At 40.3% G+C, this 15148-nt stretch overlaps 1 protein-coding gene across 1 annotated transcript in view; it reads right to left on the reverse strand.

Moving 5' to 3' along the window:
• Positions 1-634: 634 nt before the first annotated feature.
• The window catches only part of snap91a (synaptosome associated protein 91a), a 68483-nt gene continuing 53969 nt past the window's right edge, over positions 635-15148 (reverse strand). Inside the window, exons 16-28 of the mRNA XM_085290853.1 lie at positions 13754-14008; positions 10937-11020; positions 10567-10635; positions 10109-10225; positions 9350-9421; positions 7760-7984; positions 5026-5223; positions 4919-4937; positions 4680-4770; positions 4341-4436; positions 3989-4108; positions 3259-3347; positions 635-2655 (exon numbers count right to left, since the gene is read on the reverse strand). Coding sequence (XP_085146979.1) covers positions 3267-3347; positions 3989-4108; positions 4341-4436; positions 4680-4770; positions 4919-4937; positions 5026-5223; positions 7760-7984; positions 9350-9421; positions 10109-10225; positions 10567-10635; positions 10937-11020; positions 13754-14008 — 1427 coding nt within the window. The 3' untranslated portion in view covers positions 635-2655; positions 3259-3266. The remainder of the gene's footprint in view (positions 2656-3258; positions 3348-3988; positions 4109-4340; positions 4437-4679; positions 4771-4918; positions 4938-5025; positions 5224-7759; positions 7985-9349; positions 9422-10108; positions 10226-10566; positions 10636-10936; positions 11021-13753; positions 14009-15148) is intronic.

Below are 15148 nucleotides of genomic sequence, written 5' to 3' on the forward strand. Positions count from 1 at the left end.
AAGCTGAAATTTTTTAAACTGAAAATGACACATTTCACATTGGATCTGTTTTCTTGTTTAAAAAACTTGCAGAAAAGTATTCAATTAAATTTGGACACTGTGGAGTTTAGGTTCTGAATGAGTAAAGGAAAAAATTTTTTTTTTATCAACATATGGCTTAGAGAAATAAAGTTAAATTAAAAAAAGACAAAACAATTGAGCAAAAAACAAAAACAAAAAACAGCACAAAAAATGACTTGCTGATATCACTCCATTTCATTCAAATATGGTCACTTCTGGCTAAGACATAAGACAAAAATGCCAGCAAACAAAATACTAACACTGAAGCATTCATGCTCAGAATGAAATCATAATAGTCAGTACAGACTACACATGCTTCGTTCTACACCCAGACTGTACAACCCCACATCTAGATTGGAATAACTGGGAAGAGACACCGGCCTAGGATGTGTGTTTCTTGATTATTTTGTGATCATTTCAAATTTTGACATACACATGTTTTTCAACTCTACTCTTTTAGACCTCTTTTGGAGGACAGAGCCACAGCAAAAGACAGTTATAAGAAAAAAACCTATAATGTAGCGTTTTCATGTGGTGAAACTGAAATAAAAGCAGTCATTTTGGAGCCAGACAGTTCAATCCATCATTGAATTTATTGCATCTCAAAGGGCTTACATGCACATGGGGAGGGCCATTGTAAATAAAATAAATTTACAACTAAACAAAAATACAATTTTCATAATTTAGTCATGAAAAATGTTAATAATCTCCCATTATTTTCTCTGAATCACATCTGATTCACACAACCAATCCACTAAGAGGACAACACACAGAGTAAGCTTGATAACTGTCTGTAGTTTACAGCACAGGAGAGGGGGACCGGTGTTAAACAATGTCCAAACATATGCATATGTCAACACTGAAAACATACACATTTCAATGTAAGTAAGCAGGAACAGAAGTGCTTTGGGTAACACGTTCAGAAGGTTCGACAGTGACCTCCTGTGGGTTTCTCTACACACTGTTCCTCATGTGGCCACATACAGAATTACATACAGTTCCACTAAAAATTGGCCGATCGTCAGTACTGATCATATGAAGAACTCAAACGCAGTGTTCAGACAGCAGCAGGATCGGATTTTTTTCTTCACATTATAACTTGGCCACGTTTGCTCAGTGGGTGCATACTGCTAGATAACACTGAAGTTAAAGGTACCATGTGGAGTTTTCCACTGCTAACAGGAGTAAGGTTTTGATGAGGAGGTGTAAACACTGTACATTTCAAAGGTTTTTCTTTACATGAAGTAAATGCTTCGTATTCATAACCATAATCAACGGATCGGGGATACTTAAACAGCTTTCTTTGGTGTGAAATACTGAATGCAAGCAGAATATCGTATGCAAACTCCATAACGTACCTTTAATCCGCACCCAAGTCAGTGATGGGATTTTCTAGTTGTTGCTAGGTTACCATGTTGATTAACTGCTGTTCTTAGAAATGACTCAATATAAATTTCAATCCTTAAATCAACTGGATGTCAGATTGATTAATTTGGGCTGGCTGAACACAGGGTTTGGTATGGCATTGCTATTGAGAAAGTCTGAAAGAAAGAACAGGCACCAGACATTCCCCGTGTGAGAAGTGTCAAAAGCAGACTTACGTAGACAGTTAGACAGGAATAGTCTGAATTTACCTCCGTGCTGAAGAAGTACATTTTAAGATATGTCCTGTAATAGCAATACCAGCAAATATCAGTAGCAGTATGGAGGATTATTCTAAAACAAAGAGAACATATACAAATGAATAACATAAAACAAAAACACAAAAGAAGAAATGTAGAAAAATAAGCCACCAGTTAAAAACAAGAAAAACAAGAGAAACAAACAAAAGGATCACTTGCTGGTCTTGTATGACTCAGAAGCCCATAGAAGAGGTTTCTAAATACACAGTATATTAATCATGTAGCGGTAGTCATATTTGCTTCCAAATAGTGTTGAAAGATGATGGTAAATAGAAGGATACTCACACCACTTCTTACAACTTCATGTCTGACTCACATTTATATTTCTCTTCAACACACGTACAGAATAGAGACGAAATCCTCGCCCGGAGAAATCTATGTACATCAAAGAGGACCTTTCTGTAAACAACACACAGCATGTTTCTCAGAAAAATCTCCCGGGGCTTTGTTTGTTTTTCCCACTCTCATCCAATCAGAGTGGGACAAAAGGAGAGCCCCTCCCCCTTTACAAGGAGGTACAGACAAAGAAAGGGGTGGAGACAAATAAGGGGAGGAGCTCAGGACACCAAAGCACATCCATCATTCGACTTAGTACTAGAAATGAATCCGAACACGTACGCCTTCGCTTTCTCACGCTTAATTTTCTTTTTTAAGTGATTTTGTTTAGACAAAAGTTTGGTACATCGACATAAGCACACGCTTTTATTTTTTTCTCGTATATTTATATGTAAGCCGCTATGTTTCACTTTCACAGTTTGTGCTACAACATCACACAGGAGAAGGGCTGGGCTGGAGTAGGGTGGAGAAAAGAGGCTCTTAATAAGGTTGAATAGCTGAACATCGCTGGTGTTCTGAGATGTTGACAGACACCAGGTAAAAAGGTGAGGGGGCTCTCATCCAAAGAGGGAAGCAGCTGGAAGACAGGAAATAGAGAGCATTTTTAATATAAAAGTCATTTTGTTCTGGAGGCAAATGAAAAGGTCTGTACTGGAAGCTGACTGTGATTTTTGTTTTGCAAAGCGATGATCTGAAACCAGCTGATTTTCATGTTTCTTATATTCAAGAAGTTCATGAGTATCCTTTTGAAGACCAAATACCTGACATTAAAGATGCAGATTGAAAACTACCAAACATTAAAATCAAGTTTACTACCTGTGTGTATATGTGTGTTTTCAATTACGTACATTCAACCACAGCAATCTATAAAATATCTAAACCAACAGGATTACAACCTTAATCACACTAGTATTAATCCTAGCTGAAGACGCTCAATTCCACCTGGGTTTTATTTAATCCAAAGCTCATTCTTAGTCATTTTATTTTTGTGGATATAAAAGCACAGAAATAAAATATTTATTTAACTTCAGCTAAAAGCAGAAAAAAACCTGAAGATGCTGTATATGGCTTTATTGTTTGTTGATGACTTTTTTAAGCTCTGAACTCAGATTTGCAGTGGCACTGCCAAGTCACATGATTCCAACAAACGTACAACAAGAATTCTTTCATGAGCTCCCACCTGGAGCGTTATAAGAAGTCCTTGAGGTCAAGTTCTGCCAATGGGTCCTTGGGCTTCTTGGGGCTCTGGCTCGCAGGTCCTGGAGAAAGCTGGAGAAACAGGACACACAGATCTTCTTAAATTGACCACAAATATTTTAGATAAGAAGATATAACTAATTAAATTCAAAATTAAGTAACATTTTTTTAGATTGACTCCCAACATGTACTGCAGCTCATTTATGTTGTTTTACATTGTTTTTATGTGCTTTTTAATGCGTTTTTGTAGCACATTCACAGAGAAGTTTACTGGAGCTTATATACTGTACTTTATGTTGTAGTTTTGCTGTTTGCTAGGACGAAGTCCCACAGCTTTGTAATGGACAAAAAATTGTTTTCTTATTATGATTCTTAATAATATAAGCAATGCTTGTAAGGAATATCTCTATAGATCTATATGAAAACCAGAACTATTAAATTGATACATAAAAGCCAGTGTAAATATACATATATATGCACAGATCACGGCACAATTAATTTACTGTCAGACAACCCAATCGATGTGTTTTTAAAAGTTTAGCCCCTGCTAACCAGCTACCTTTAGCCCTTCTCACCTAATGTTTCCATATTAGCAGACTGGTCAAGTTGCTGTTATAGCAGCTCTTTATTTCATTTAGCTATCCTGAGTTTCCCACTTAAACAAGCATGCGAAAATACAGCCTAATTTTGAGGGAAAGACTGTGATGTGTTACCGGTGCTCCTGGTGCAGCGGCTCCAGGTGCAACTCCGGCCACCCCAGTGAAGGGAGGTCTCATCATGGACTGTCCCATCATGGGCTGCATCACAGGAGCTCCAGGCCCTGCTGCAGGAGGCTGGTAAGACAAGGGAAGGACATCAGTCTTGGAGCGATACAATTCCCCAATTCCCAAAAAATGCAATAAGATAGAAAAGCAGGTCAAAGGGGTGTAGTTTTTGGATGTCTGTTTTCAAAAATATGCATTCAGTCAGTTAAACAAAGTTAAGCATAAGGAAAAAAACATTTCTTAGTTTAGAAGCTCTCTACAATCCTCAGAAAAGATTAATTATAAATTAAATTAAGCTTACCATGCCAAAGCCAGGTTGTGCACTCATTGGTGGCACCATGGCTGCACCAGGGGGAGCTGCTCCTGGCACCCCAGGAGCTCCAGGGGTGGCACCGGTCTAAAGAGAACAAACAGGTGAACAGGTCACAATAACACATCTTGGTTCAGGAAGTGTCTGCACAGTGGCTGCCTAAGTGACCTGATTTTACTGTCCAGATTAAATGAAAGTACAGATTAAAAGAAATGTAGTTACTGATAAACCCGTGGCAGTACAAACGCACACTTCTAAACTTAGTTTTCAAAAAGGCTGCTTTTCATATAAAGCGTATTCTGATCCTGATGGAATGAATACTGTTCTTACCATGGGGGCTCCCGGTGTAGCCCAGCTTGTGGGGGCTACCTGTGGCATCCAGTTTGCACCTCCTGTTAGCTTCTTCTCACTCTGTGAGTCCCTAAAGGAGTTTAAATGTAGGATACAAGTCAAGATATATGCAATTAATGTCACTTCAATCTCTGTCTTTTTGGGCCAAATGAGCAAAAAGAAAGAAAGGGTTTGCAAATCTAATGATTAACTAATTTTTATAGAATTCACACACTTACTTTTTCTTTACTCCAAGGTCTGAACAGGAAAAAGAAGGAAGAATGAGTTACCTTTCTATGTAAGAAGACAAATAATAGAACTCCATACAGGGAAAGCTACAGTTTACCTCCAACCAGGTTGGCCAGCGATGTGTCCAGATCTCCTACAATGGTTTTGGTAGCAGGAGGGGTGGCGGATGGAGCGGCTGCAATACCCCCCATTGCAACAGGAGTTCCCATGCTTCCTGCAGTGCTTCCAGTAGTGCTGCCCCCAGTGCTCTGGGGCGTTACACTAGGCATCAGCAAGTCACCTAATCCATCAAACACTTGATGGTGGGAAGGTGGGATAAAACAACATAGATTACAAACCTGTCAATCCCTACGTTAACGAACACAGAGCAGACAGTATGATGAGTGGGACAATCTGGCTGTGACAGCATAAGTATTCAGTTGTGTATCACATGCACAATGTCTGGTAATACATTTGAGGGCAAAACTGCACCAATTGAACTCACTTGGTCAGCTGCTCAACCAGTTAAGATTGTCACATCTCAGAACTTAAAAACCAGCAACATCTGGAGGACATGTTCTAAACCAGGTGTCATCAAGGCCAGCTGGTTTAATTCCAACTAACAATTACAGAAGTACTGTATTGTTACAAGTTGGCTGTTTGTTGTGGTATATATGCATGTACAAACGATCAATTTTAATTTTATTAACAGCTTCACAGTGTATAAGCAGGCAAGCAGAAGTAACAGCTTTGGCAAAAATTGGATATAACATTTGCTCCAGAAATGCCAGTCCTCTTCAGCTGATTGTTCGGCTACAAATTCTTTGTAATATCTCATATAGACCATGCTCTGAAATTTTGTGAAAGTACAAGTCGATGAGACAGAGAAGTTCACTTCTGTCTGAGGTGAGTTGCTGAGGATATCCTGAACTTTCCTGTTTTTAAGCACTGGTGTTAGCCTTTGTTATCTGCTGTTAGCCAGTGTTAGCAGCTGTTAGCTGCTATTAGCCAGTGTTAGTGAAACTTTCTTTGAAGTGTATCTAACATTGCTGGACTCAGACATTTAGTAAATAAACTCTCATGCAATGTGACAGGGTCATCCATCTGTTTATCAGAGAGAGAAACAGTTGATACTTTGACCTAACATTAGCTGGTACAATGTTAGCTTAACCATCTGCAGTTGCTGTTTAGCTGGCTTGTTCTCAGCTGTCCAGAGACGGGAAAGCCACATTCCTAATCTGCTGTTTTTGCATGTTTTAGAGGCTTGTCTCTTGAGTTTTCACTTCTTTGGTAAAGGAGACCCCTTCTCTTGTTTACCCTTTGACATTCTTTGGATCATGGGTAGTCGACAACGGCAAGAGACATCCAAAACTGGGATTCAAAATCTCATAGAGGTAGGTTAGCAAGGTAAATACTGAACCGTGTAGCAGAGTGGACCAAAAACACATCTACTCAGTAAACGCCATTACCGGAAGTCCCCCAGGAGACCCCTTCTCTGATGAAAAAACCCCCCCATGTGTACTATCCTTCATATCTCAAGTGTGAAGGTTCAGAAAATTTGCCTCTGTAACACACGAACACCTATGAGTTCTCATCTCTATGGCCAGTCTTGCCACATACATAACATCCTTCGACAAACCACCATCTGCTGCAGTGTATTTTTAATGTATTAATTCTAAGTTTATGAGAATGCATCAAGTTGTTGGAAAATGTAGTTGCAAACAAATCAATATATATTTATGAGTACATTTTTTAAATTAAATTAAATAAAAAAAATGACGGACTGTACCTTTAAGCTGGTATATCCTACCCAAAGAAGCTGCCCATCTGCAAGTCACTTTGCAATCTGCCTCCACCTAGCTCCTCTTTTCCACTTTCTACTGATCTCCCTGCCTCTAGCTTTCCCTGTATGTGTGTGAAAGGGTGGGGAAGTCCTAAAACAGAGCCATACAGCAAAATATAAAAATCTTACAGGTGGAACCATTAATCTTCTTTAGTCTGTAGTGGATCTGAATGAACTGTAACTGCAGGAAGTAGACCATAACCTTTAGTCTTTGACTAATGCTTGCAGTAGGTTTAATCATACGATGCCAATCTATTAGGTTTCATCAGAGTAATGCTTTAAAAAAAAGGAAGGTTTGAAAGATGTCGCTGAAGCCTTGATGGCATGTGGTTACTCCAAGAGGCTAAAATCCAAAAGACTGAAGGGAAACGTAGATGCATTAAGGGTAAGCACCAATCGTGTCTCATGCAGGAGACAACATGCAACTTGGGAACAGCTTTGGTAAAGAAAACAGTAAGGGAGAGTTGTCCAAAGGGCATGCTGTTATCCACCGCAGGGTTTAACTCACCAGTTACAGATTAGAAGAAGCAAGCAATGACCCAGCAGAGTGGAAGGAGGGTGATGAGGGAACAAGATGTGTAAAGCAGAGGAGAAACACAGAAAGAAAGCAAGAAAATAGAAAGAAGGGAGAGTGGAGGGGTGAGTGGGGAGGTGAAGAAAGCACAGCATTTGTGAAAGTTAAAGAAGTAAAATAGAGGAGACTAAGAGAGAAAGACCAGTGCAAAAGAAGCAGCGGTGTTGAGGAATAAAGCAGTCAGCAGGAACAAGAGTTTTACGTCAGACTGTGACCCCAGCACGTCAGCGTCTCATTCATGCAGAAATCAAGCTGTCAGCAGGTAACAATAACTAGGTCAGCTGTTAAGAGCGCTCGGCTTTAATAAAGCAAACCGAGATTAATGCACATCAAGCAAGACCTGTGCAAATATCAACAAAATATTTCATAAAATTCTCTTAACTCACAAGACAATGACATCAATCACTAAAATGAAGCAACATAACAACCACTTACTTGAAGCATCAAAGCCACCAGAGGGTGCTGATGTAGTGGATGGAGGTTCTACTGCTGCTGCTGGAGCTGGAACTATTGGTACTACTGCCACTACAGCAGGTACTGGTGGAGCTGGCGAAGGAAGCGCGCCCAAGGCATCAAAACCCGTCTCTAGGAGGTCATTCTGCACCAGAGCTGGAGCCAGGGCTGGAGCGGCAGCAGGGGTGAGGGTGGGGGACATTAATCCTGAAGGATATAAACAACAGGACTGTAGAATCATACCGAGTACTGCATCAGCACAGTGAAATAAACAGGAACAGATCATCCCTCCGAAAGGAAAACAGATAAAATATTCATGTTCCAACATATCTTTAGAATTCATAGTATCATAATGTCCCAACAGAGCACTTTGCTGTCAGACTGAAGGCTGACTTGTCATTCACAGTCTCCAAATGTATAATGAGAGACGAAGCCTTCAACTATCAGATTCCTCTCCTGTGGAACAAGCTATTAGTTTATGGTTCAGAAGGCAGATACCAATCTACTTTAAAGATCAGACTTCCAACTTCCCTGTTTCATAAAACTTGGAGTTGACACTGAATCAGGAAACCCTGAACCATCCCTTAGTTTTGCTGCTGGCCTCAGGCTGCTAGTGGGCTTTCTATGAACGGTCTCCTGTTTACACTAATCCCAACATCTGGTTGCAGGAGATGATTTCCCCTCCCTGAGCCTGGTTCTGGTGGAGGGCTCTTCCTGTTAAAAAAGGAAGCTTTCCTCCCTGCTATAGCCAAGTGCTTGGTCATAGGGATAGATCTCTCACTATTATGGTAGATCTTTACCTTCTGATGTAAAGTGTCTTGAGAAGATTGAACTGATGCTGATAATGATTTAAATAAATACCTTTTTTCTTCCATAGTTACCTGACAAAATTTATTTCTAGATGTTTCAGTTATAAAGGCATTCAGCAGTATTTAACAGCTGAAAGAAGAGAAAAAACTGTGTAATGTTGAAGCGTTGGGGTTGATGAGTTATAACAGTGTATGCTGCCAATACACTCTGCATTAGTCTTATTATGACAGTTCTGAAAGCAAGACTTTCACTTAAATTGACTATTTCTGTAATGCACTGAAACATTTACTGGGCCAGATCTGCACAGTTTTCTTTTTACAGTGACATACACAGAGCCAAATAAATGCTTGCCAAGTGTCTGGGTATCATCATCTACTTCTAAAGGTTTTGTAGTTTCAATGTAGCTAATGCACAACTGCACCTCCCAGTAGGTTCATCAACTATTCAATAAAGATCTAAATGAGATGGGCAAGACATAGCCATGATGTCATTGGGAGGTCGTGGAGGAAAGACATATTCCAAATGAGTCCTAAGTCACTCTGGAACAGCTGTGCAATTAATTCAACTAGAGCTGCCAAGTCATTACTTTATTGACGACATCTTAATCAGCGTAAGACTCTCCAATCAACCATTTGCCAAAATGAAAAGTTTTTAAAAGACTTTTCAGCACAACTTACTTAAAGTTTTCTGTCCATTCAGTCTTTTGATTCGCATGAAACACTGTGATGGAACTCCAAAGAGTGACAACTAGAAGAGACTCACCTCCCAGCAGGTCGTCTTCAAGTCCTACAGGAGCAGAACTCTGCGTTTCCTCCACAGGGCCCCCGAAAGAGTCTACGGGAGCATCCAGTTATCCACAAGGCAGCATGGAGGGCAGAAAAGGGTGAGAGGTCAGCCCTGGTACACAAAATGAGACACAATGAAGGGGTGGGTAGGACACAAAATTATCTTTATAAAAGAAAAAGAAAAAGTGTGAACAAAAAAGGTTAAATTAAATCAGATTTTAAGGCAATCCATCCAAGAATTGTTTTAACAGAAAATACAAGGAAAACATCTGTGTTGGTTCAAGGACACATCTAAAACCTGCAGGACACCGGCACTTGAGGCCTGGAGTTCCCCACCCCTGACATAGAGAAATAATTGCTCTAGGATACACCCCCCCCCCTCCCCAATTAAAAAACCCAAAACAAAACAAACCCACAAAAAACAAACAAACAAAAGAAAGATACGGAAGAGTCAAATAATATGAGGCACAAAGTACATCAACATCAATTATATGTCACATTTTATTGTAGAAGTGATATACCAGTGTGGGATGTCAAGTCAGTACTTAAATAACATCTATTGAGTGAGCGTACATATGCTTTATGGTATCAGGACACTGATGCTTACCGAATGTGAGTGTATTTGAGACATTAATAAAGTGGGTTTACACTTTATTAACTCTAACAAACTCTACAACTCTTAACAAATCCCTCGCAAATCGTATATATCTGTCAGTTGGTGTTGTATGTACAGTACCCAACAGGTCAATGACAGGCTCTGGCTCTGCTTTAGGTGGAGATGAGGTCCCTGCCGCAGGAACAGAAGCAGGAGCCGGGGCAGCGGCAGGGGTAGGAGCAGGAGATGAAAACGAATCTGGACAGAAGAGATAGAAAAAGAGATTTAATTAAATCAGTTTTATTAATCACTGCTTCAGTTCCAGTGACAGACTCCTCTGCTCATGTAGGGTTTTTTTTCCTGCCTGTTCTAAAAAGACTAAAGCAGACATGCAGAGAAGAAGAAGCAGAAGGAGGAAGCAAGCATCCCTGCATCTTAACTGTGTATCCACATCCTTGAAGCGTGCATCCTTTGGAAGTAGAGGTCTGGTCTGCATGTGCATGCAGACCCCAGTACCATGCAAAAACTTGTCTGGCTGCACCCCTCATAAAAAAGGAAGGAAAACAGTGATGCAGTAAAGGTAAAGCAGCTTGACTCACCCGTCACAATGTCTCCAGCCGGAGCCGGCTCGGGCAAAGGAGAGGGCCCGCGTGAAACAGCAGGAAGGTCTAATTTACCAACGCAAGCAAGAGGCAGAATACGAGAAAGAAGAAAACCATGGAGGTTGGGCAAAAAAAAAAAAAAAAAAGCATTAGCGTGGCAGGTAGAAAGATAAAGCATAGAAAGAAAGCAGCCACAACGATTATCCGGTAATTGACGAGTGGGATGCATGCACAGTTGTCACATACCACTATGGGGGGACAAACCAAGAGGTGAGGAAAAAGAACAGCTGACAGAGGAGTGGACATATAGAAACCAGAGGAGATGAAGAGGTTCCATAGACAGAGAAATGGATATCAACTCCTGTACCTGCACCAAAAAGGTCTACGCTAGGAGTGGTAGCAGCTTTGGATTCAGTGGTAGGGCTTTGCTCAGGCATAGAATCAAACATATCTACGAACAAGGACACACAATCATATGTACATTCAGAGTCCAAAGTCCAGTGCATACAAAATGGATTCAGAAGAGAGATGAGGGGAAAGCAGAGAGAGCAGATATTTTGATTATTAAATGGATAAGTTGCTGTGTATCTATCCAGTGCAATGCAGAATGAGAGTTAAAAGGGAAATATTGCCAAAGTTAAGCATGAAGACAAACTTACATATTTTCTATATAATAATAACTACAATCTGCCATGTTCAAAATTCAAGAGCTAAGAGATAAGAAGACTAACGGGAGAGGTTTTCAACACCTGGCATTTCCTTTGCCCTCCAATAAAACATATATAAACATACTTTCATTTAGAAAATCCTGTTTGTAGCTGTGTGGCATTCTGAGCTAAACAGTAATGTTGGCATGACAATATTCTGATATCTGGCTTCTTCAGTTAATTTCATGTTAGCATGTTAGTATGCTAATAATTAGCAACAAACAAAAACTCCGAAGAGGACTGTCATTTACCTTTGTACATTTGCTACATTTGTTGGATAAAACAAAATGTGTTTGATCCCTTCTGATGCTAAACAAAATATATATATATATATATATATATATATATATATATATATATATATATATACATACATATATATATTAGTATCAAACTACCAAGTTGATTTTGGAGGGAGTATGATTAGTTCAAAATTCTTTTTCAATGGCTTCTTTACACACACCCAAGTTTTTGCTTTAGCCACGTTCCGCTTGGCCTGTCAGTACCTATCGACTGCCTCAGAAGTCCCGCAGGCTAACCAAGCACAATAGGACTCCTTCTTCAGCCTGACGGTTCCCTTCACCTCCAGTGTCAACCATCTAGTTAGGGGGTTACCACCATGACAGGCACCAACCACCTTGCGCCTGCATCGGTGCAGCTGCTTCAGCAATGGAGGCGTTGAAAATGGTTCATTCTGACTCAATGTCCCCAGTCTACCTCGAAATGCTGTCTAAGCTATGCTGTCAAGGGAGTTGAAGATCTCACTATATGTTTAGGCACCCCACGTCTGTCCAGCATCCTCCCCCAATACCTGATCCAACTCCCCGCCAGGTGGTAATCAGTTGACAGCTCAGTGCCTCTCTTCACCCAGGTATCCAGAACATATGGCTGCAGATCTGAAGATACGATTAAATAATTGATCATCGACCTGCTGGTGCCACATGCACTTGTAGACACCCTTATGTTCGAACATGGTTTTTGCTATGGACAGACTGTGGTTTATACATAAGTCCAGTAAGAGAACACTGGTTGGGTTCAGATCTGGCAGGCCGTTCCTCCAAATCAAGCTCCTACAGGAATGTCGGGTACTCTGAGCTGTCGTTCAGTGCGTAGGCACAAACAACAGTCAGGACCCGTTCCCCGACCCGAAGGCACAGGGAACAAACCCTCTCATTCAAAAACTCCAATGTACAGGCAGCAACCAGATGGGATATTAAGATACCCACCCAGCCTGCCGTCTCTCACCAAGGGCAACTCCAGAGTTAGACAGTCCAGCCGTTTTCCAAGAGACTGGTTCTGGAGCCCAAGCCATGCATTGAGGTCAGCCTGAATATATCTAGTTGGTACCTCTCAACCTTTCACACTAGCTCAGGCTTCTTCACCACCAGAGAGACGACATTAAATGTCCCAGTTGTTAGTCTTGGTAGATGGGGATCAGTCTGCCAGGGTCTCTGCCCTGGGTCGCCACTCAGTGCACACTGCACCCGACCCCTACGGCATCTCCTGCAGGTGGCGGGCTGACAGGAGGGTGGGCCCATGTCCCTTGTGCCCTGGCAGGTCTAAGTTGTCATAGATTAACTAAAATTACTTAACCTTCATGCTGAGACTAGATGAGTTATTATAATTAATTTAAAAACGAGTGCACTAAAATTCATAACAAGCAATCCACTGGTAATTTTAAAAAACCTAAAGGTTCAACAAAACTTAGAAATCAATGGCTCAGCTCTGCTGAGTTTGAGAAAGCTCAGCAGATGACCAAAGTATACTTATCATGAATATCAGAATCAGTGTACTATCGCTAGCTTGGCAAAGATATACAGCAAAAACAATTCTTATTTGGGCTTCTTAAGGCCTTTGGGTTATTAGACCTTTCCACACACTGAAAAACAAACATAGACAAATTCTGTTCTTTAATTCTGACATTTAGCGATATTCCCTTTTAACTCAGATGCATAAGCTACAATACAGCATTCCCATCCACCAGTATCTAAAAACTCTGGCCACAAGCAGGAGAAGAAAACACTTTTCTTCCCTCCAAGTTTGGGAGACTGTTAGTAATATTAAAAAATCAACACAATTTGAGCCACCTCTGTTAATAAACACAAAACAAAATTTTCTTTTATCCACAGAGATCAAATAAGTACAAGTTTTGGTCCCCGGTCGGTAAATAATATTCAATTTTAAAACTGGCTTTGGAGATTTTTTCTAATTCGCTATATTCATGTTTTTTGGGGTTTTTTTAACAGAAGAGGTCAAAATGCTTGATTGATTATAAACAATCTAAAGGAAAGGTATCATGGAAAAATATAAAAACAAATCAGAATGTAGGGACTGGGCAAGTTATTGTAATTTTCACCATCATCATCATCAATACCAAGAGCAACACAATCATCATAATTATTAATACCATCATCATCACCATTGTCATAATGCAGGGCAATGCAGTGAGAGGCATAATGAGAGCGAGAAGACTTTACCACCAAAGAGATCTAGAGTCGGGGCAGCTGCAGACTCTGTGGTGGTGTCGGTGGAGGTTGTGGCAGTAGTAGTTGTGGTGGTGGTATTAGTGGAAGAAGGGGTGGGGGCAGCAATGGGAGCGATGATAGTCGGCGCATCACTAGAGGTGGGAGGAGTAATGGCAGCAGCATCCGCCCCCGTGTCGGTGGGCTTCATAGCAAACAGGTCCAGTTCTGGAGCAATGTCCGCACTGCCCTCCGTCGTAGCGAAGGGGTCTTCGCAAAGAGCAGCAGGTTGGTGGCGTTCAGGAGTTAGGGAGGGGGTAATGATTAGAAAAGAAGGGAATGGGTCAGTGGAGAGGGGATGAGGAAGGGAGGGATTAAGGATTTGTTAAAGTGACAAAAACTGCAAAAAGCATTTTTGTGAGGCTAAATACCTCAGAAGTGTCAAGTTAGGGTCAAAGAAAGTAAAACAATACATGGTAACTCTTTAACTTCAGTGCTCCATCCACAAACTTCAGTAGAAAATACAATAGAAAGAAAAAACAGTAATTATGGACTATAGTTAGTAGTGGAATAATTCCATGATGCCCAATTTGTCTCAAACATGCAAGCCTAATCCAAACCATCCATGTGTCCAGGAAACAGCCGGCTCTGTGAACACTGCTAGCAGTATATAAGAATGAAAGGACATGCTATAAATACCTTGTATCTATTAAAAATCAATTTAAACTGTTTTTTCTGTCCTAGAGTGACAAGTCTTTCTAACTTGGGTTGACAAAAAAAAAAAGGGGGGGGGGGGGATTAAATATTACTTATTACAAAAGAACTACTACACAGTCAACCATTTGCTAGTTAGCATTAGTTTTTGTTTGTTGGTTGTTTTTGTTTTTTTCTGGTTTATCAATAAGAGCAGGACACCTATCAATACATGGAGCAAAGAACCTAGAAAATTAGAGAAAAGATAAGATAAAACTTTATTAATCCGTCGGGTGGGTTCCTAGTTAGCATTAAGTAATTCTGGGTCTAGTCAAGTATACAAGTTAGTAAAAGTATTAAGTATTAAGTTTTCTTCTTCTTTATCAAAATAGTTAACTATATATAGTACTTCTTAATCAATCTACGTAAATGGCCTTGATCTTCATTCTTGAAGTAAATAACTTTGGCAGTGCACTTGTAAATAAGCTAAATGCTAACATGCTCACACTGACACTAGTGACTTGCTAATGTTTGGCAAGTAATGATTTAAAGTTAGCAAGGCAACATGCTAATCATGAACTTAAAACAACAACTGAAGCTTAGAAAAGCTAACAAAGCACAGGTGTATTTTGGCCTAGCAATGGTGTTATAGTGAACATCAAGGTTCATAACACAATTGACAAAGTAAGGAACACAATTATTTGTTTTATTTAAGTA

Source organism: Mchenga conophoros, linkage group LG11 (assembly GCF_057382185.1).
Source record: "Mchenga conophoros isolate Kocher_MC1m ecotype Shallow Benthic linkage group LG11, M_conophoros_male_GT1.1, whole genome shotgun sequence".
In the NCBI taxonomy this organism is placed as follows: Eukaryota; Metazoa; Chordata; class Actinopteri; order Cichliformes; family Cichlidae; genus Mchenga; species Mchenga conophoros.